We start from the raw sequence: 21,305 nt of genomic DNA, 5'->3' as shown, positions 1-21,305 counted from the left end.
AAGGAGTATGACTTTAAATCGCATTTGAAATGTCTCAGTTAGTTGTCCTGACAGTCGTCCTCTCTCAAAATAGACTCCACCTATATCTGTAGCTAGAGAGGCAATAACATAATTTATTGTTCTGAAATGATCGCAATTTACTAAACATGAGGATGTTTGCATCTTACCTGGGTAGTTACTTTTGTTTAGAAGGAAATCAACTAAGTTGATGCTGCACCCTGCCCTCCAGCCCCACCTCTGCACTTCATTGGGGGTGTCTCCATTTAAAAATAGAGGTCTTCCCAACAAATCTATTTGTGTGTCCGAGTGACAAGTGCTTTGGAAGTACCATTCCTTATTAGCACTGGGTAAAAATTTCTCTGTTGTGGTATCCTTTTGAGAATATACTTAATTAATTGACAACTGATTATACAGAGATCAGAATTCTGAGACCAAAACTAAGCGAAGACCAGTGGAATGGAAAGACAATGCATTCAGAGGGCTTCCATTCCTACATGTGAAACCAAGGCCCAGAATTAGATAACTTGATAACTGTTACTTCATAAGGTAGGTTAATATAGTAATTACTACTGCTGTAATCAGCATGGATGGTGAATACACAGTCCTGGAGTTACTGACTTTTATTCTGTGATACACTATCTTTGAGTGAAAAACAGAGACTAGTTTAAAATTTTTAAATATGGGATGATAGAAGAAAGAGATTTAAAAGAATGAGGACCTGCCCCCTTTCCATTCACTTTCCCTCTGTCCAGTCTTCCATCCAAGAACACCAAGGGAAGCAAAGTTGTATGTATTTTCTTTTGCTGGAATCTGACTCAAAGACTTTGTTTTCCCTCAGGGAAAAGAGTTGGGGTTGGTTGCAGAAGAGTATAACATTTGTCTCTTTGTTAGTATACAATGAATTTTAGTACATCTCTCTCCTACTTTTAGAAAGGATTTTAAGCTACTAAATAATACAAATGAATGCAGTGCATTAAAAAAAAGAAGTCCTCCTCTAAATAGCAAATTTTACCCCTCCTCCCCCTGTAATAAATTGAGTGTCTGACCAGACAGTTGTCCTCTTTGGCAAAGCATACAGTGTGTGGTGTCCCACCCAGGAAGCTTAATAATGATATACTTCCCATAGTGAATGGGTTTTGGAAGGAAATCAAAGGATACTTCAGAGCAGAAGAAAAGAAAGAAAGGGAAAAAAGTAGCAGGCACTGAAATGGTACCAAGACAAACAATCTATCTCCTACTTTTAAAAGATTCTCCCTTGAAGGGCTTGGTCCCGTGCATTAGTCAGAGCAGTGGTGAACTCACTCACTGTGAACATGTTGGAGAAGATGTTTCAGTTCATGCCGGAGCTGCAACATCTGCCTGGCAAAAGCAACAGTCTAAATGCGGATGACCCTTCCCCTGGTCAGCCAGGCTTCGTTTATGTGAAGACCACCACCCCAAACAGGCTCCTTAAACATGCTGCCATTCTGGAAATCAGTCTGGCTGCTGGGGGGAATGGGTCCCAGAACTGGGAAAACAAATCCCCATTGCTTGATCTGCCATCACTATTTCCACTTGGTTTGGTGGTTGACACGTTTGGTTAACCATTTTGTTAGCCTCTGGTTAACCACACGTGGTTTGCAAACCTTACAGAAGTGGGATAATTTCTATATATAATAATTATTTATATAAAAACAACCATACTGGACGCAGTTTCTTCCTTATCTGCCACACCAAATCCAAACTCTCTCTTGCTGGCATATGGTAAAAGGAGAAAACCACCTGATAATACATTTTGATGATGAATTTATCTGGAAACTAGGGTGGAGTGGACAGTTCTTTTAAAAAGGGAATTGAGCTGGTTTTGAGCTTGGAATACTTTGACTCAATCTTGTGTCCACTTCCCTTTTACCATGATTCTCTGCCTTATCACTGGAAGTTAATAAATGCAAGTATCAGAGCCCTTGGGAAGAGCATGTTCTCCACCTCCCACTAGAGCTGACTTGCTTGCTTTCTTGCTCCTCTCCTCTATGTCTTCTTCCCTTCCTCAGTCCTTTTGCTTCTTGCCTTCCTTCGTCCTTCCCACCGTGGTCTTTATTATTCACCATCTTCTAACCAGAAGCTGTCAGGCTGCACCACAAAAACAACATCAGGGTCAAATTCCTTCCCTGCCCTGGCTTCCAAGCAGGTGACTTAACATTTCTTCACAGGAGTTTCTTACATTTCCAAAATGTGGGGAATGATCTTCATTACCTACTTCTGAAGTTTAATATCTGCAAAGCATTTTTCTCTCTCTAGAAGGAAGGTACTGATTTAGGGCAAGTTACTATGTTATTGTCAGTCCCTGGTGAGCAGTTGCTTAAGAGAAATTTGGAGACAGAAAAGAAATTGCTTGAGCTGGAAAAGAAGACAGATCATGAAAATGATATCTTAAGCTTGTTAGAAGATAAATTCTTAGGCCATTTTCGATTAATAAATCAACCAGAAAGCTTTCTATTTGGCAGTTTTAGAATGGCACTCAGTTTGGACAATGTGATTTAAAGAGATGTTTCCACATTCCCCACCCCACCGCCCCCATTACTTGTATTGTAGGCAGTAAAATAGTAGATTTAGATCTCTGATTCATTGAATTGTATACCATGGAGACAATAGAAATGTAGAGGTAAAAAGCTTAGCAAGGACCTGTAATTCCACTCTCGAAAATGTGCCAAATTGTTCATGTATTCTGTAGGTCATGCATCCTGACACAAAAAAGGGAAAACTTCAGAGGAAACTTTGAAGCTAGGAAAGAGCATAGATTACTTGATATTCTTCAGTCCCTGGTTATTAATGGAACTGTGTACATGCATGTGAGAACCAACATGATTTGGAAACATATCAGCTTAGAAAGAAGTGGACTCACTTCTCGGTTGGAAATGCTTTGGCACCATCATCTCCTTGGGCACCATTCAAATGCTCTCCTAAGCATAACTTTCTGTATACACACAAGTGGCCAGATTCTTTATGTATTATAAATGGCTTCTCTTGGAAATGCAGGGGGAAAAAATGCAAACATGCAGGGAAAAAAGAATTTGTGTTGAGCACAGCTTCATTCTCACTGGTGTGGTTTCCCTAGAATACTAAAGATGGTACACTGATAGAAGCTTTTGCTAATGATGATGCTTCTTCTCTGGAGTCTCCTGCAGGTTTCTCCTGGTCCACCCTACTCAGTCACACCAATCACTTTACAAGTGGCATCATAGATTCTTGATGTGCTCATAGCTCAGGGACTGTTTATAAATGTGCTGTTTGTGTTGTCAAAGGGCTGCTGAGTTGAGCACCATATAACCCAGACTATTCCCAGGCAGACCTGGATCTTTTCTTGAGCAGGACAGTACAACCATCACAGCAAGTTGATTTGGCTATTGGTTGAGCAACTTTGGACCACCAACACTCACAAAACCCCAAAAAAGAAGTTGAGTAGCCCTTAAAAATCAGTTTATTATGGCCTCGTTCTCTCTGTCCCCACCCCCACCTTCCTACCCCCTCGCCTTCTCCCATATCAGTGTTGCACACTTTGGGAACTTGGGCAGGGGTCAGGTCCAGAGGCAAAGGAGAGCATGGGAACCAGAATATACCATTGCCATTTTACCAAGGAGAAAACCAGAGCTGGTCACACTAGAGCATGCTAGATAGACTTGGATATAGATACCAAGGGGCAGGACAACTTATACTTCATATAGTCTGCTGCCCGTAGAGAGGAACCCCTGGTGACTTCTTACGTTAATAAGTTCGAGGCCCTTTGCCAGACACCTTATGCATACATCTTGCCATCTCCCAACAACTGGAATAAAGCTGGAAGAGGACAATATAGAACAGCTGACTTGGACAAGTCTCCTCAGGGCCAGGCTGAGATGTGAAGAAGACCTTTCTTCCAATCCCGAGGGCCTGTTAGTCAGACTTTGAGGTTCAGAAGTTTGCTGAGAGATGTCCTCTGAGGATAGAGTGGGTCAGGGGTGGCAGGATCTACTGAAGACAGCTGCCCTCAGAAGGGCGTGGGGATGAGATGGAACTGCTGGAGGCCTGGGGTTGTGATGGCAACTGGCTGCGCCACCCAAACAGCATGCTGCTGAGACCTGGACCTCCTGCCTCAGGCGGTAAGTGGTGCTGGTCGTCATGAGGGTCACCAAGGACTGCTGTGCTTCAGAAGGAGTACTATTTAGGTAGCTGAGGTTGACCACTGTCCATCTTGCTTGGAATTATGGGAGGTGTAGCAGTGAGAAGAAATCCTTTCCTCACTATTCCTTGCATTGCTTTTTGCCAAATAATTAGGTCTTCCCATTCAGGAAAGGTCCTGGGATGCACATGTGGAGTGAAGTTTGCTGTGGGAACTTGAACTCTGAATTTCCTGACTTCTGTGCAATTAAAATCCCAAACTTAATGTTGCATTAGCATGGATTTTCCATAGTGAGTTTTAAATGAAAAGTTCTATGTTTCATATGTATTTTTCTAACATATGTTCTTGCCTATGTTTCTGATTAAAAGCTCATCCAAAATAAAATAACAAAGGATTACTTTTTTCCAATAGAACTTTCTTCTTCTATAAACGTTGGAAATAAGCCCTCACCTAAAATTACCCAGCCTTGCAGGTGCTGGGTTTTTAGGGGTGAATAGTGTTTGCTAGCAAGACAAAGGGCATTATTCTCCCTGCAACCACCACCTGAAGGTGTTCTTTCTGTGGAGAAAATTATAGGCCAGTGCTTCAAAGACATTCCATGGTTAGGCACCACTCCTGGAGACTTGCAGGCGGTCAGCAGGCAGGCAATCAACAAATATTTATTCTAAGCCCGCTGTGTATTCAGCACCTTTAAAATTGCCAGAGAAACCAGCCAGGAGGATATAATATCTACTAGGACCAAATTAGTACCCAAAGTCATCCCTGAGTGCCTGAAGAGCCTGGTGCCCTCTAATATGTAACACCTCACCTGGGAGTGAGGATGTTGATAGAATAAGAAATGAGACCCAAGAAAGGTTTTTAACTGAAGCTGATACTTGACAGGTGTCCTCTCCCTCAGTCCTTCCTTTCAGATCTCCCTCAGCAGACACCCAGTCCCCATTCCCTACACGCACACACACACTCGCACACACACACACACACACACTGCCGCCACCATCACCACCACCACCACTTCTCCCAGAAATTGAATCTGACTGGTTGAACAATTCATCCAATTTTTTAAAAAATAATGAACACTTTTCAGAAATAGGCAAACATGCCAAGATATGTAAATACAAGGATGTTCATCAAAGTGTTTTTATAGAGGGGGAAAAATGGTAAAAGCTTGTATGGCCATCAGTTGAAAATTGGGATGCTCCTATAGAGAACATCCGACACTTACCAGGTGTGAGGTTGAGATTTGCAGGAGATGCAGGGAACATGCACCTGCATGGTGCCAAACCATGACCTGTGCAGAGGTGAACAGGTCTCTCACTCTCTTGCACTAAATTCTCTAATTTAGTTTTATTGATGCAGCTGAAAGTCACGTAATAATGCTTTACAAAGTCACATGAAATCTCTGTAGCCTCTGATATTCCGCTAAGCTGCCTTTGGACCGTACTGGGGTTTTTTTGCGTTCTGTTTGGTTTTGTTTTTGTTAAACAAGCATAATCTGTTACAATAAGATGATCCTCATGAAATTCCTCTTATTCGATTCCTTGCTGCTAGTCTGCCAAGATCTTTTTGGACACTGATTCTTCCAATGTATTTAACACCCTTTACTAGCTTTGTATCATACACAGTTGATGGCTATGACCTTTGCATTTTCTCTTTAGTTCTAGGCCAGCTAGAAGATGATAGAGATGTAGGGAAAAGATGGTGTCAATGTCTTGTAGAGAGGCCAAATTCCCTAAGACATAGACTAAAAGCCTGGCATTGATTGTAGCCATTATAGGGAAAAATATCTTTTTGGCTTTTATTGTTCACAATACAGTGTTTCTCTTAAGGTGTCATCATAATGAACATTAGTAATTCTCAAATGAAATCAAGAGTTTCTATCAGCACTCTGCTGAAAGATAAGATTTTTATTTTGCTTTATTTTCTTAAAATATTTTTTAATTGGCATAAAATACATGTGACATAAAATTACTTACTGTGAAGCACACATTTCAGTGGCATTTAGGACATTCAAAGTGTTGTGCAACTACCACCTTTATCTAGGTCCAAAACATTTCTATCACCCAAAAGGAAACCCTGGACCCATTAAGTAGTCTCTCCTCATTTGCCCCTTCCCCATCCCCACAACCACTAATCTGTTTTCTGTCTCTATGGATTTACCTATTCTAGATGTTTCATATAAACAGAATCACACAATATATGACTTCCTGTGTCTGGCTTCTTTCATTTGATATAATGTTTCTGAGATTTGTTCACATTGCAGCATATATCAATACTTTATTCCTTTTTATGGATGAAAAATATTCTGCTATGCTTTATTTTGAATTATAAGAATCTGAGGAGAATATATTTTCATGCTAGTAAAAAGTAGTTTTTTAATACCTCATTTTCTTTTTTTTTATCAAAAGCTGGTATTACCCTTCACCCACAAAACAACTCCACCCTGTTACACTAATTATTCTGTGTATCCTTATGGCCTATATAGTTTCTTATCCCATTATGTATCCCCATGTCACAGAGGAAGAATTTGAAGCTCAAGATGACCACCTAGAGTGGTAGAGGCAGGCTTTTCTAAACAAGACTTCTCACTCCATCTTCTGTTCTTCTGAAGTCCTCTGAAACAATGACTTTCTTTATTTCTTTATTTTAGACATTCATTCAACTCACTTCTCCAATAGATTCCTACTCTTAGCAAACATCAACTCAGATCATTTCTCTGATGGAATAGAGAGCTTAGGATCCTGCCCTCATGTGTAAGGAAGATTAAGGCTCAAAGGACCAGGTGGTTTACTTATCTAAGGACCAAAAGCTGTCTTATGGTAGAATTAAGACTAGCTCCTGCTCTCAGAAAAGCAGTTTGTTCTGAAATTCACTAAAATGTATGACATCTTAAAATGCTCATCATCCTGGTAAATTATTAAAGTCAGCCACTGAGTCAAAGAGATGCAGGGAAGTAGTATTTGAAATAAAATAATTCTGTACTTGGGCATTTATTAATTTCTTCATTTAACAAAAACAAAATGAAGACTTGCTCTTACAGAGCTGTAATTAATATATCAGTTAGGTATTAATATGAAAAAGACTGGCAAGGAAATCATGAATATTTGTCTCTGAGGTTTGTTTGGCTTGTTAACCACCAAAATTTTACACACCACCTAACACTTAAGTCTGCTTTACCTTACTTTAGAAGTCATCCCCACAAGTGAAAAATGGGAAAGTGAAATCACATGCCATTTTCTTTTCCTTCTTATTTTAGAACTGCTGAAATACCACTCTTCTGAGGTACCATTCTTATTTGTGAGATTTCCTAGCATCAGTTTCCAGTATACCAGAATATTGATTTATAATACAATTCCTTTTTTTTTTACTTTAGATCATTTTTAATATCTTCAGAGTTAATACTTTTTGATGACAACATGACCAAGAGTATGAATACTTTTTCTTCTTGACCTTAGCAACCCTCCCTTCCCAGGTAATTTTCCTTCCAACTTGGTAACCTTATTGGAAATTTTATTACCAACCCAAAATCTAAAGCAGAATACTTAAATTGTGAAATCATCAGAGCTGAGTTACATTATAAACTTTTGAAAGGAGCATATTTTATTCCAAGTGAATAAGCAGGTATGATTTTAGGTAAATGTTGTAATGATGATGCTGAAATAAATGTGGATTTGGGGATCCACTATGCTATCCAAATTATATGATTTTTCTCAATGGACATTCTGAAGCCCACATGTGAATGTGGGCATTAAAACTATTTCTACATCAGCAAAATAAAGCTCAAAGTTTATGTAACTGTCCCATAGCACCATGTTACTGCCCTCTTTCTGCCCACCCCTATCTCTCCTCAAGTTTGGGAAGCATTTTGGGATCCAAACTGGCTATGAAGAGTCATAAAATTCAGTGGATAAACATCAGTTATTTTTTCTAAATTAGGGACAATTTCAAAAATGCTCGATACCTAATCAATGATACAGTAATCATTGATATTGTAAGCACTGCTCCAGTGGAGGCATCCAGTCTCACACCACTGACCCTTTGAACCATTCAAGGAGCCTGTGTTGACCACCTCATCTGATCGACTATGGGGGGAGAAAGAAAGAAGAAATTACATTTATAGCCATGCCTTGAAGTGGCCACGCATGGCAATTATTTTGTATTGGAAAGGAAATACAGATATGGATTTTGTCCTGTCTTTTATAGACAGCCCCTTGTGGCCACTCAGCAGTGCTACATTTTGATATTACCGCATTCTTTTCTGGAACAAAACCCAACAGCCATTTTTAATGAAAACCTTTCTAGAAAGAATGCTCCAACCTTCCCTACCCCCACCCAACTGAATTTCAAATAATGTTTAGTCCAGCTTGGCTTTCAGAATCTGTAAAGCATAAGCAATCAGCCTCGCTGAAGACAGAGGAGAAATGTTTTTACAGTTCCACAAATGTTTCTAATTGGCAAGCGAGTTATTAATGGGAGATAAATTGGCTGAGGTGGGTGTGGGTGGGTGTGCCATGAGTGCATGTGCTCACTCAGGCCCACATACATACACCCACATGGCAGTAATGACGTGAGCTTGTACCTGGGCTTCACACAGTGTGCGTGCGATGCAAAACTGAACTAAGCTGGAGATGAAAGAGGGGCCCTCATGGCAGGGGCCATGCACGGTATGGGATGAGATGGACAGCTGGTTTCTTACCAGGACTCAGATCTCGGGCAGCAGGCCCACTGTCCCATCGGGACCAGTGAACAAGGAGCTTGTAAAATACACAGACCGAATGAAAATGACCCCTATTGACTGAAACCAGCTGTATCGGGCTTCTCGCTGTCTCTCCTGATTTGCTCTTTCAAATAAATGGATGTTGTAGAGGACGATAGAAAGTAAACAGAATCATTTTTTCTTTCTTGCAGTCACACCTCAGTAATAGCCCTGGCTTTTATAGCTGAAAAATATATGTTTATTTGCTCATTAATTTCCCTCTCTCTCCCTTGCCTTTTTTTGGCATTGAGTAGAATGTTATTTAAAACAAGACACAGTTCAGCTTCAGAAAGAAAAATCATTCTGCAGAATACAGCTTGGACTCATTTACTGGCCATTTATCATCCCTAAGAGAGTGGGGTACAAATACCTATATTTGGTATATTTTAATGATTTACAGTGCAATGACTCTTGTTGGATACAGGGAAGCAGTAGGCTCTTTAGGATTGAGAAGTGCTCTGAACTATTTAGATATAACATGGAGAATATTAAATGGCATATGCAGAGCAGCCCCATCATCATTTATCTTCACTGCTTTCCTTCGAAGGTGACAGTGACTGGTATTTGGAGGGTGGAGTCAACCGAAAGGCCTGAGATTCTCTAAGGGGTGCTTGAAAGTCTTAATTTCTGCACCTAAGTGTGTATTTTTTCTCTTCAGTGCTTGAAGAAGCTTTAGTTTTATGTGTTACCTTTTCTTCAGGTAGTGGGCAGATGGTGATGTGCCTAATACAGGCCCAGCACATAATAGATGCTCAATTAATATTTGTTAAGTGAATAGTTAAATGGAATGTTATAAGCCTTACTAGTATTATTGTCTTGGCATGAAACATGCAAGAAGAGACTTGAGGCAATCAGGTAATTTCCCTTAACAGTACAAGCTAATTATTTGAGAGATGAAAATCTGGTGCATAATATCCGCTTGCTCCTTATTAAAGGTGGAAAAGTTGTTTGTAGCACTGAAGGGATAACATAGTCACCCACTCCTAAATGGCATTTCAATTTTCCATGCCCCTCTTTCAGGGACAGTATATCCAGATGAAGTTTATGTGCATTCTTTTTTACTTATTTATGGGTTTTTTTAATGCTATCATTTTTTTAGAGGGCAGGAAGGGTATAAAGCAGGGGGCTCTTTTGATAGGACTTTAATAGCCCATCTGCCTGCCTGACTTCTGTAGTAGACTCTGCTGATCTGTGCTGACTGATAAGATCATCCTCCCACATAAATACCACCTGCAGTGATCTAAGATGAAAATGCCTCATTATTATCACAAGCCTCAGAACATTTCTTTCTTTCTTTCTTTTTATTCCTTCCTTTTTCTTTATTTCATTCATTCTTTCATTCAAAACATTTGAATTCAGTGGCTGAGTATGTACCAGGCACTGTGCTAAAACTGTGAATTTAACACTGAGCAAAATCCACCATGGTTCCTGCTCTCATGAAGCTTACAATTTGGGTTATTAATTAAATAATCATACTAAAAATCATTTCTACAAACTGAATTTTAAAAAGAGGAAGATGATTATTCTGGGCTCATGTAGCAACAGGAATTGATTTAGAACAGGTCTCCCAGAAGACCAGGGAGATTTTTACTAAGGAGGAACCTGGAGCTGAGAGCTGAAGAATGCCCAGAGAAAGGCCAAGAGTATTCCAGACAAGACTCCCAATTGTGAAGGCCTGCCTGGGAAAAACAGGGCTGATGGGAAGGCAGGGCCCCCCCACTGCAGTGCCTATGCCATAAGCTCTACCAGGGACTTGGACCTTCATATTCTGAACATTAGAAAGACAGAGAAGGGTCATCAACCCAAGGAAGTGGGGGCAAAGAGAAAGGACAGGTGGACTTACGCAGACCTGTGTGTTGGGAAAATTTAAGTATTCGGTCTTCTCAAACACCAACGAGGTGATTAGGCTGAGCCCCCACGATCCTTTGCTGCAGTTGAGCTTCCAGGAAATTCTTACCGTCCACCCTTCCCTCTGGCAAATTTCAGAAAGAGTGTGTCTGACTCTCCAATTGTGTGCAGAGTAACAGTGTGCTGGACCCTGCAGCAATGGCATCTTGTTTGCCATTTTTTTCTAAGTCCTTCTCTTTTTATTTTCTTTTCCTTTCCATGATGGGTAAGTGACAGAACACAGTTTACTCCTGTTTTCAGCAAAGTGTGGCCTTCTGTTACCGTCTCTCCTGGTAGAGAACCATCTGTTACCATCTCTCCTAGGCTCTGGGGGTAACATGCCTCTACTCTCTCCCAGCAGTGTGAGCCTGGGCACATGGCTTAGCCTCTCTTTTGAGCCTTAACAGTGGTTCTGAGAACTAGATGAGTTAATACTTGTAAAGTATAAAAGAGGAATGGCACTTAGAGAGTGCTCAATCAATGCAGGCTATTGTTATTAGCTATTTTTATTGATAAGGGATGGTATTGAAGATATATTGCTAAAGTGAAAAAAAGCAAGCTATGAAACTATATATCATAAAAAGGGCTTGCACAGATGTACTCTTATCAATGCTAAGGGTATGTCTGAGGATTCACAGTGGTTACATCTGAGGAATGGGACTGGGGCCTACAGGGAGAAGGGTGGGCAGATGACTTTTACTTTGACACCTCATATTCTTGTAGTAGATTTTACTATGGAGCTATATATTTTTATAATAATGTAACTACAAAGAATAGTCCAGAAAGTCCATCAATACTGTCTAATATGTCATTTTTAAAAGTGATTTTGATATGATCTTTTTTCGTAATTTTCTTTATCCTTGGGTTTGGAGATAACATTTAGAAACTTTTCTTGGGGTAAAGAAACATGTACCAGCAATTCATTCCATTTTCACTTCTTTTCTTATGTTATATTCAAATAAGAATTTTAAAAATAACATTTTATTCTGATCCCACTGTTATGATATTGTTCTACTTATTCCTTCATCTCTTCATACACATATAGAGAATTGTCTGGAATGCTGTCCACCCACCAAATATAAACAAACCATTTGGTTCATTTATTGCTGACTTTGTTGTACTTGTAAAAAGCAATGCTTAAATTTTTTATAATGTGCATTTTTATAAAAACAATGAAATCACTTCTAAAAACTGGAGGCAAGGCATATTAGCACTTTTCTGCTTAATAGTAAACACAACACCCAGCCTCTGATCTTTTTGAGGGATTCCAGAAGCTTAACTTTTTCAGGATTCTCATGGCAAAGGTTAGGAGCTGTTTGCTCAAAACAGGAGGCAAGTGGGTTCAGTGATACTAAATTAAGATGTAGGAAATGTTTTCAGTGATTATTTAATATTAAGATACAGTTTGCCAAAGTCTCCTCCCCCAACTTTTTTTTTTTTTACAAATAGGGGCTCTTTATGTTTTACTAAAGATGTTGATGAATTGAATTGGTATTTATCAAAAGTTTACTCTAACTGCTTGAGAATCCTTAGTATCACATAGGGCTGGGGCATGGTTGCTGTGATCAGCATTTAAACACAACTCCTCTTTTTCACGGTGATTACACACCACTGTTATAAATCAGGTAAGTACACAAATGAGGAGAGAACTTTGGGTCCCCTGCTAAATACTTCATGAAGCCAATGTGAGCTTGCCAGCTACACTGTCACCTCTGCAGGAGATACATTTCCACTGAATAACTGTATTATATAGTACTTAGCACATTGTGCCCTCAGAACATAATGATAATTGTCTGTGTACAAGAAAAAACAATTTTGAAGAAACTGCAATGGAGCTGATTATCAACTGATTTTTTAAATCAGAGACAGCAAATGATGGCCGGTGGACCAAATCTGGCCTGCTGCCTAATTTTGCACAGTGTGTGAGCTAAAAATTGTTTTTACATTTTTAAATGGTGGGAAAAAACAAAAACAGAATAGCATTTCTTGTCACACAAAAATCATATGCAATTCCAACATCCTGTCCCTAAGTAAAGTTGTATTGAAACACAGCAGCTCATTTATTTACATATCACCTGTACATGCCTTTGCACTGAAAGGGCAGAGTTGAGTAGTTGTGACAGAGACCATAAGGCATAGAATGATGAAGATAATTACTATCTGATGCTATAGATAAAGTTTGCCAACTGCTCTTTAGATCCCTGTTGAAGTTCTCTGTTTGTTAATGATAGTGCTTTTGTATTAGAAATATTCCTGTCAATGTGGCCACCAAAGAAGCTGTAGAAGTGCAATACTCCTTATTCTTCTACTTTGCCTCACTTCCTTCCCAAAGTCAGAAGAAAGTTATTGTTTGAGAAAATTAGATTATAGGGAGAGATTATGAGAAATCTATACATTGGAACCTATGGAAAAGACTACACATTGCTTCCAAAATGTATGGATTACTAATCTAATTTGAAGTCCTAAAATAGCATTAGTACTGTTCCTGTATTCTAAACATTGAGGCTGTTTGCTTTATGTGTCCAAGAAATCTTCTGAGAGACAAAAATTGTTTCTTCTTGTGACCCTTACAAAACAGTGCCACATCAGATGAGCCCTGTGTTTAGTGGCATTATCGTATTGAATGCTTTTATTTAGTTTATACTTGCATTCAGCTATCAATAGGGTATGATGAACCATTACATAGTAGGAAATACCCTGTAGTTGATTGTCTAAATCTTGATGGGGTATCTATCCTCTCATTTGCTGTGACAGTTGAATCAATTAACATTCCTGGCTGACATTGACCCTCCTACTACAATAATATATATGAAAATTTGAAAACTAACATAAAAGCCATACTATTACCAGTAAAAATAAATGCTAACAGTAGTATCATAAAATATTATGGAGTTGAAAATATGAGTCATTTTTATTCAAAATCCCTGTTCTGTACAGGACTGACCTCAGTTGTCCCCTCTCATTCTGTTCTGCTTCAGAGGCTGAAGGCCGCACTGACTCACCACCCTGCTGCCATGTCCAATGGGAATATGAACACCATGGGCCACATGATGGAAATGATGGGCTCCCGGCAGGACCAGACGCCGCACCATCACATGCACTCACACCCCCATCAGCACCCGACACTGCCAACCCACCATCCCTACCCTCACCAGCACCAGCACCCCGCACACCACCCCCATCCACAGCCCCACCACCAGCAGAACCACCCACATCACCACTCGCATGCCCACCTTCACGCACACCCAGCACATCACCAGACCTCGCCGCACCCACCCCTGCACTCCGGCAACCAAGCACAGGTGAGACCCTTTTCATCATCTCTTCCCCCTTCTTAATAATGGTCAAGCTCTAATGTGGGGGTCATTCAAGCCAAATGTTCTCTCTGACACCTTAGAGAGTTCTGTTCATTCCTAGAAGGTAACAGTTACCCATAAGGCCCTGACAGATAAGACCCTGCCTGTAAATAATACAGTAAATTTCAGCTCTAGTCTCTAAGGGCAAATGTAAACTTCCAGTTCTCCAAAATGTATTTCTGGAGTGTGTTACAAAGTTCACCCTAAGACCGTAATACCAATAGAAGCACCAGAAAGAATTTAAGCATGTGAACATCTGAATAAAGAATAAGAAAAATAAGTTAACTAACTGCAGTCCTAGCTGCAGTGCTTTATAACACCAGAGACTCGGTTTTGTCACCTGTAAAATGGCAATTAAATACAATGGGCAATCTTCTGAGTAACAGTAAATGTTAAAAATCTTAAGAGTAACGATTCCAGACAAAGAGGCCTGGTGATGGATGTTAGGGCATAAGGTGCTGTGTAAATGGTGAAGAAAGGTGACTCATCCCACCCAATGTGAAATGCGTTGGAGGGAGCAGACAGAGCCAAGTTCTGCAGATGATCAGTTCAACAGAAGGGCCAAATCCCAGAGGTGGAGAGTCACCAGGAGTGGCTAGAAAGAAAGCCAGCATTTAGACTCATTTGAAAGAGGGTTGGGGGACCAGGCAGACATTATGTCACCCAACCCAAAAAGAGAGGCGGGTCCCTGTAACCAACTAAATTTTTAGTGAGTAGATGAAGGGCATGTCTAAGGGCATGGCTAGCCCTAGACTCTGTATCTTCAAGTAGGATGACCTATGTCAGTCCCCCCACCCATCCACACTGCCTGCTTCCAACCAGCTGGGTCAGAATGGTGTTGGAAGCTTGGGATCACCAAAGAACCCCTATTCACTGTCACCTCCATCTGCCTCTGTACCTCATACCAGGCAGCTTTTTGAGCTCTGGAACCCCATTTTCTAATATATACCAAACCTGGAGAGCCATTCACAAAATGGGTCATCTACAAGCAACTCTCTAATCTATTCAGTAGATAAACTTATTTATTAGGTAAGCTTACTTTTGCAGAGGTCCTAAGATGTATTTTATATTGCAAGTAAGAGTCCAGGCTTTGGAGTAAGAAAAATTTCTTTTCCTACCTTAGTTGCTATGAGACTGTGGTTGATCAGTTAGCTTCCCTAAGCCTCAGTTTTCCCATCTGCAAAATGGGGTAAAGATAGACTACACTCATAATCTCTTAGGAGTATTAAATAAGAGAATGCCTGTATAGCCCTTAGCACAATTTTCAATACACATTAGCCATGATGAATTCGAAACCAAAGTAGTGTGACAAAAATTTAGCAGGTAGTTTAGCAATAAAATTCTATCCAAAACATCTGAACAAATAGATAAATGTGTCCTTATTTTTAAGAAAAAGGCAATGTTTTGGTTGCCTTTGTAGGCAAGTTACTTCACTGACAAGCTTAATACTTCCTGAATATAAAAACCATTCATTAACTAATTACAAGTGAGCCAGTCGCCCTCCATTTAAAGTAAGTGGCCAATTGTATATGCAATTAGCTAATTGCTATTATAATTAGCTGCACAAACAGTTGCTTTTTTAGCTTATACTAAAAAGAGTCCAGGTTTGACTTGGTAAAATTTGGACAGATCATTTAGACCATACTCAAAATTTCACTCTTAAATTGTATCAACTTGACTGATTACTGAGATCTTGTCATGTTGCTTAACTGTATGATTATTAGAATAATAGGAATAGAAGTTTATTGAAGTCCTTCCAACTCTGGGATTCTAAGATGATTTGGAATAAATTCTGTCTTTTTGAAATTGCAATTCATTATTTTTTACTCCAAATTTCAGACTGTCTATGCCAACAGAATTCTATCTTAAAAATAAAAGGTAAGAAGCAATAATTACCAGGGACACCAATTCTGGTTGTAGGGTTTTTCTAGCATTTCTTCTAGCATCGAGTGATTCTCTTGCATATAAGGATGTCCTTTCACAGTTCTTGAGTCACTCCTCAGCCACCAGGAATTTCTCTTAACCAAACCACACCTTGAACCCTGAACCTGGAGTGATCCTGAAACCACTACATAACTTACTCCTTTGGGTGAAGGTGCAGGAAAGTGTCAGGGAATACAGGCTGGTTGAAATTAGGGTAGGGGGACAGTATTGAAAGAGAGGTACTTGGAATGGAGGTTAAAACCCAGTTTTGCTTACTTGAGAGTCTTGTCTAGGGCTGGCAATTAGAGATTGCTAATTCACAAAAAGCAATGTAAAGGCAAAAGCAGCCAGGGTAGCATGTTCCCCCCTAACGCTTTGTTTTGCAGTAGTTAGCTCAGAAGTAGCATCTGAAACAAGTGCTAACATTTGCCAGGAGCAAGGGTTACATCTTCAGTAGCCACTTTGATGAGTCAGGCTGTAGACAATTAATTTATTTTGCTATTCCTCTGTGATTGGGAGGAAAGGAATTACCAATAAAAAGTTTTAGAAAATGTCTTTGCTTTAAATAAAGGTACTGAGATGCAATCCTAACTGATTCTTTTACAGTTAGTCATATACAGTTTGATAGAGTTAGGATGAAACTACATCACTGTCAGTCAGTCAGCTGGTGTCAGCCGGCAGCCATTAGCAGTGCCTGTACAGTCATTCTGATTGATTTCCATCCTAGGATTGGAATGTGGTAGAAAAGGTTGCTGGGCTTCATTTTTAAAACTTTTTGCCTATTATTTCTACAAGTTAAATGTCGCTTGTAAAACAACTTTTAGGTACTACAGCCATAAGCCTGAGTGACTGAGAAACGAGAGGAAAACAGAAAAAACACGCTTTATTAAGAATGAAGAAAAGGGAAGGAGTGAAGTGCACTGAGGAAAGCATTGGGTGTCCAGACACATAAAGTGCCAGTCGTAGAAGTGTCACTAAGTGCTGTGTGTCTGCCTCAGGAGGGAAAATAAAGCTGTAGGTGTGGAAGTTCTACAGAAACTTAGATGTAGCCGAGCCCCGTTACAAGGAATTCCCAAGCATAGTAAACTTTTCTAATAAAGCGTCCTGCCCCTCCAAGGATTTCCTTAGCTGAAAGTGCGTGGTGACTTGCAGCCGTCCCTCCTCACTGCCCAGGCGCGCAGCCCCGCTCAGCACTTCTTCGGGCATCGATCGTATCCTTTCAGAGGCGCTGCTTCCCAGTCACCTAGGAAAGCCTCCTGTAACTCCTTCTGTCTGAGAGCTCTGAGGAGCAGGCAGACCCACCTGGAGTGTGCAAGTCCACCTAGTCCTTTGCATTAAGAACTGTGAAATTGTGAAAATAGAATTTCAGCTGCTTCCCGGCCCTTTTGATAGGAGTCCCCGTAGCGGTCATGACCCAGCGGTGTGTACCATGAACACGGTTTGAATAAAAGGAGCTCACAGCCCGCCCAGAAGGAGTTTTCTGCAGATGGAAGACTCATCACGATTGTGACAATAACCCTGACCTCTCTGTTTCCATCAGTAGCCATACATTGGCACTTTAAATAACATTTTTAACATCTGAAGGAGAAACAAATATTTCCTTTGCCATGATTCAGCCAAATTCCTGTGAGGGAAGAATCCATTTGACTCTCTTTTCACAAGTCATTCCTGTGTCTTGCGAAAGTATCACAGGAGATAGTTCAGTGATGCCTTTTCTTTTTATGAGTGTGGCTTCATTGTTTACTTCATTCTTAGAAAACAAGTTTGATGTCATTGCTGAAGCAAATGCTGAAGCTTTGCATTTCGACACCAGCTTGGGTTTCTTCCGGCACCCTACATGTTCCTTCCTTATCCTGGTTTCCTCCCCTCGTTCCCAGCAGGTTTCACCAGCCACACAACAGATGCAGCCAACCCAGACGATACAGCCGCCCCAGCCCGCAGGGGGGCGCCGGCGAAGGGTGGTGGATGAGGATCCTGACGAGAGGCGGCGGAAATTTCTGGAACGGAACCGGGCAGCCGCCACCCGCTGCAGACAGAAGAGGAAGGTCTGGGTGATGTCACTGGAAAAGAAAGCAGAAGAACTCACCCAGACAAACATGCAGCTTCAGGTGCAGGCCGCTGTCTCTCTCTCAGGACTCAAAGGCCCTGTGTACAGTTGGCATTTCCTGTCCCAGCAGGCTCTTGTTGACCTAAGCAGTCATACCACACGTTAGCCCACAGAGCAACTGCAGCCTTACTCCTCAGACTGTATTAATGTCTACAAAACTGAATAAATTCAGTTTTAAATCAACCTGCCTGCAAAGCTCTGAAGAGGAAGAACCTGACAGGCAGAGCTTAAGGGTCAGGAGGATAGGCTTTGGGCAGAGATTCAAACTCCTGTTCAACAATTACGTGTTGTGTTTAACCTCTCCGGCTCTGTTTCTTCATCTATAGAATGGGAATAATAACCCCATAGAGTTGTTGGGAGGAAAGCAGTTTGCTTAGCACATAATAAATCTTCAACTGAAAGGCAGCTCATTATATTCACTGGAGAGGGGTTGCCTTGACGTACGCTAGATTATCTATATTTTTGTTTATGGAGGAAAGGAAGGTTTATGGTTATTATCTTGCTCCATAAGAAAAGACATGTTTCCATTTCATTTTCAATTCACCAAGATTTTAATCTTGATTTTTTGCTTTTTGTGGGTGGCTCAGATGGGGACATTGTATATCAAGGCCACCTCTAGGAGTATTTGAGAAAAGGGGAGCAAAACTACAGTACCCAGGGCTTCTCCAGCAGACTGTACAAATGATGCAGTTCGAGGCATTTGTTCTAATGCAAAAAGGAGTGCACTGTTCACCAGGAGGAAAAAAGCAACTAAATAGCTAAGTGACAGGCAGTCCAGGGATGGATGTAAGAGCTGTGGATCATAATCCAGTGCTGCCAGGAGCAGAGAAATGGCTGAAGAGTGGAGGGAAGAGGGGGAAAGATTGCTCAGAACAGGAAGAATCTGCACCTCAGTAATTCATAGATCATCTTCCCTTTCTCCCACCTGGTTCTCTGTGCATCCTTATAAAGGAGCAATTAGGGTGCCACACCCCTAAAGCCATTACATATTCAATTCCATTAAGTGGAAGTGGCTTTGGGGCATCCAGGGTACAAATTGAAAATATACAAAGAAAGTTTGGGGAATACAAGGACTGAAAATTGTTTTTTATGGATGTTCACTTTTTACCCTAAATTTATTATTCTTTCTGTGATAAACATGAGAAACATGGGAAACAGATATAGCAGACATGGAGGAAATAAGATAGTAATTCCTCCCACTAGCTTATCTGCTACGTGAAAGAGGGGGCTGCGTCTTCTTACCGTCTCTCCCTACCACCTACCCCATTTCTAGTATGGTACCCAGCTAGCATGGTGAGTTCCCAAGTGTGCACACTCAGTATCTGTTTTTGAAATAAATGAGTGAGTTCCCCATCTTTGGAGTGTCCAAGAACTGGCTGCTTGGCCACTTGGTAGGGATGTATCTGGAGGGAGTCAAGCCACAGTGGGATGGAGATGCCTGGACTCAAACACCTCAAAAGTCACTCCAATTTGAAAGTCTATAATTCTAGAATCTGGCAGGCACAGTAGTTACTTGAGAAGCTTTTAGGTAGAACATGAATTAGCATTTTTAATAGTAATCATATTTTTATTTTTGAATCATTTTAAATCATTTAAAAATGAGTTAATTTGTACAAACATACTAAGTAAAGAAAAACTCTGGTATAGGTGGACCTAACAAACATTACAGCAGTGGTTCTGCAGTGACTGGAGTGTGGGAATCCCTGGAATTTGCTCTCAGTTCTGAAGTCTGCAAGAGGACCATGAAAACGTGCAGGTTTTCTCAATCTTGGCACTGTGGACTTTTGGGCTCAGTAATTCTTTGTTGTGTCCTATTCACTTACATATTTAGAAGTACCCTTGACCTTTATCTACTAGATATCTGTAGCACCCTCTACTCCACCCCCAAGTTGTGACAACCAAAAAGTCCCAGACATTGCCAAATATCCCCTGTGGGGGCAAAATCTACAAGATATTTAGATACCTAAATAGCTAAAAAAAAAAATCCTATTGGGGCTACTCAACAGGCATCCATATGTTTGGTCATTAAAGCCAAGAAAGGGACAGTCTGTGACAATTTTTGGTTTGTTCCAGCCACTGCTTTGCCTCAGAGGGACAGAAACCACATCTGTTCCATGCTTTCTGTGATGTGTGTGCCCTGCATTATGCCTCATGACGCTGGAGAGGATATGCAGATTCTGCTACCTTTGAATGACCCTTTCCCTCTCACTGGACCTTTGTCAAAAGAAAAAGGTGTCTCTTGAGGCTGGTCCAATGAGCCAAATTTTAAGTAAACAGAAGTGGAAGGTGCTAAACAAACAAACTCCAGCCAAACGGAATATCCAAGGTCTGGATGGCCAGCTGCCACTTTTGAGATGTTTTCCAGCATAGAACCTTCTAGTTAGGCTGCAGAGTTTCAGATTGGGAAAAATCAGACCTAAGAAAACAAAGTCAAACTCCCAGACTTCATTTCCTCGTCTCACAACAAATCTCTGCCCAAGAGGTCGACACAGGTATAGGAATTAAGGGAAATATTAGAAACCACCCTATGGGACATTTTATATAGGAAGGAACTGAGGCTCAGGGGACATGAGGAGTCTTCCAGCAGTCACAGGAGTACCTAAGCAAGTCTTCTGTTGACCTAACCCACTGCTCTGATCTTTTATTCTAGGAAGTTCCTAAACTAAAGGAATCCACATTCTTTTCATGAATACAGTGGCTAAGATCAGCTCTAAATTCATCAACTGCTAATATGGTTCTCAATGGATGGTTCTTGTTCAGTAGATGATATGGAAATCATCTGGTCACTTGTAGAAATAATTGCTTTTCTTTTTTAGTTCAAAGACACATGGCCCAAGTCGCCCCTGAAATTTTAGACACCGGAGCCCAGGTTTGGGACTTGGCAAGAGAATAGGCCAGATGGGAACTGCTGCTTTACAAAGTGAAAGTCCTTTGTTGTAGAATGAACCAAACCTGGCCTCAGCCAATCTACAAAAAAAGCAGAGGAGGGCCCATTTTGATAATAATTTTTTTGGCACAGACTCCTCCTTTGCATCAAAAAGCTTTCTAGGCTTATCATATTAATAAAACGACATTCCCCAAAACCAAAAACTGCAAATGTACCTATTAGGGACTTTTTAGAATGCTTGTTTTAAGTATGTTATT

General features: G+C 40.6%; 1 protein-coding gene across 4 annotated transcripts in view; it reads left to right on the top strand.

The window, feature by feature from the left end:
- CREB5 (cAMP responsive element binding protein 5) overlaps positions 1-21,305 on the top strand; it is a 381,416-nt gene that overhangs the window by 348,851 nt on the left and 11,260 nt on the right. For 3 of the 4 annotated variants that reach the window (XM_037027440.2, XM_073238663.1, XM_073238665.1), the window contains 2 exons: positions 13,754-14,077; positions 17,932-18,162. In XM_037027440.2, the coding sequence (XP_036883335.1) occupies positions 13,754-14,077; positions 17,932-18,162 (555 nt within the window). The remainder of the gene's footprint in view (positions 1-13,753; positions 14,078-17,931; positions 18,163-21,305) is intronic. The other variant, XM_073238664.1, reaches the window with a different exon arrangement.

Source organism: Manis javanica, chromosome 6 (genome assembly GCF_040802235.1).
Source record: "Manis javanica isolate MJ-LG chromosome 6, MJ_LKY, whole genome shotgun sequence".
Taxonomy (NCBI): domain Eukaryota; kingdom Metazoa; phylum Chordata; class Mammalia; order Pholidota; family Manidae; genus Manis; species Manis javanica.
Note: the sequence above shows the minus strand (reverse complement) of the source record. Positions and strands in the feature narration are given on the sequence as shown.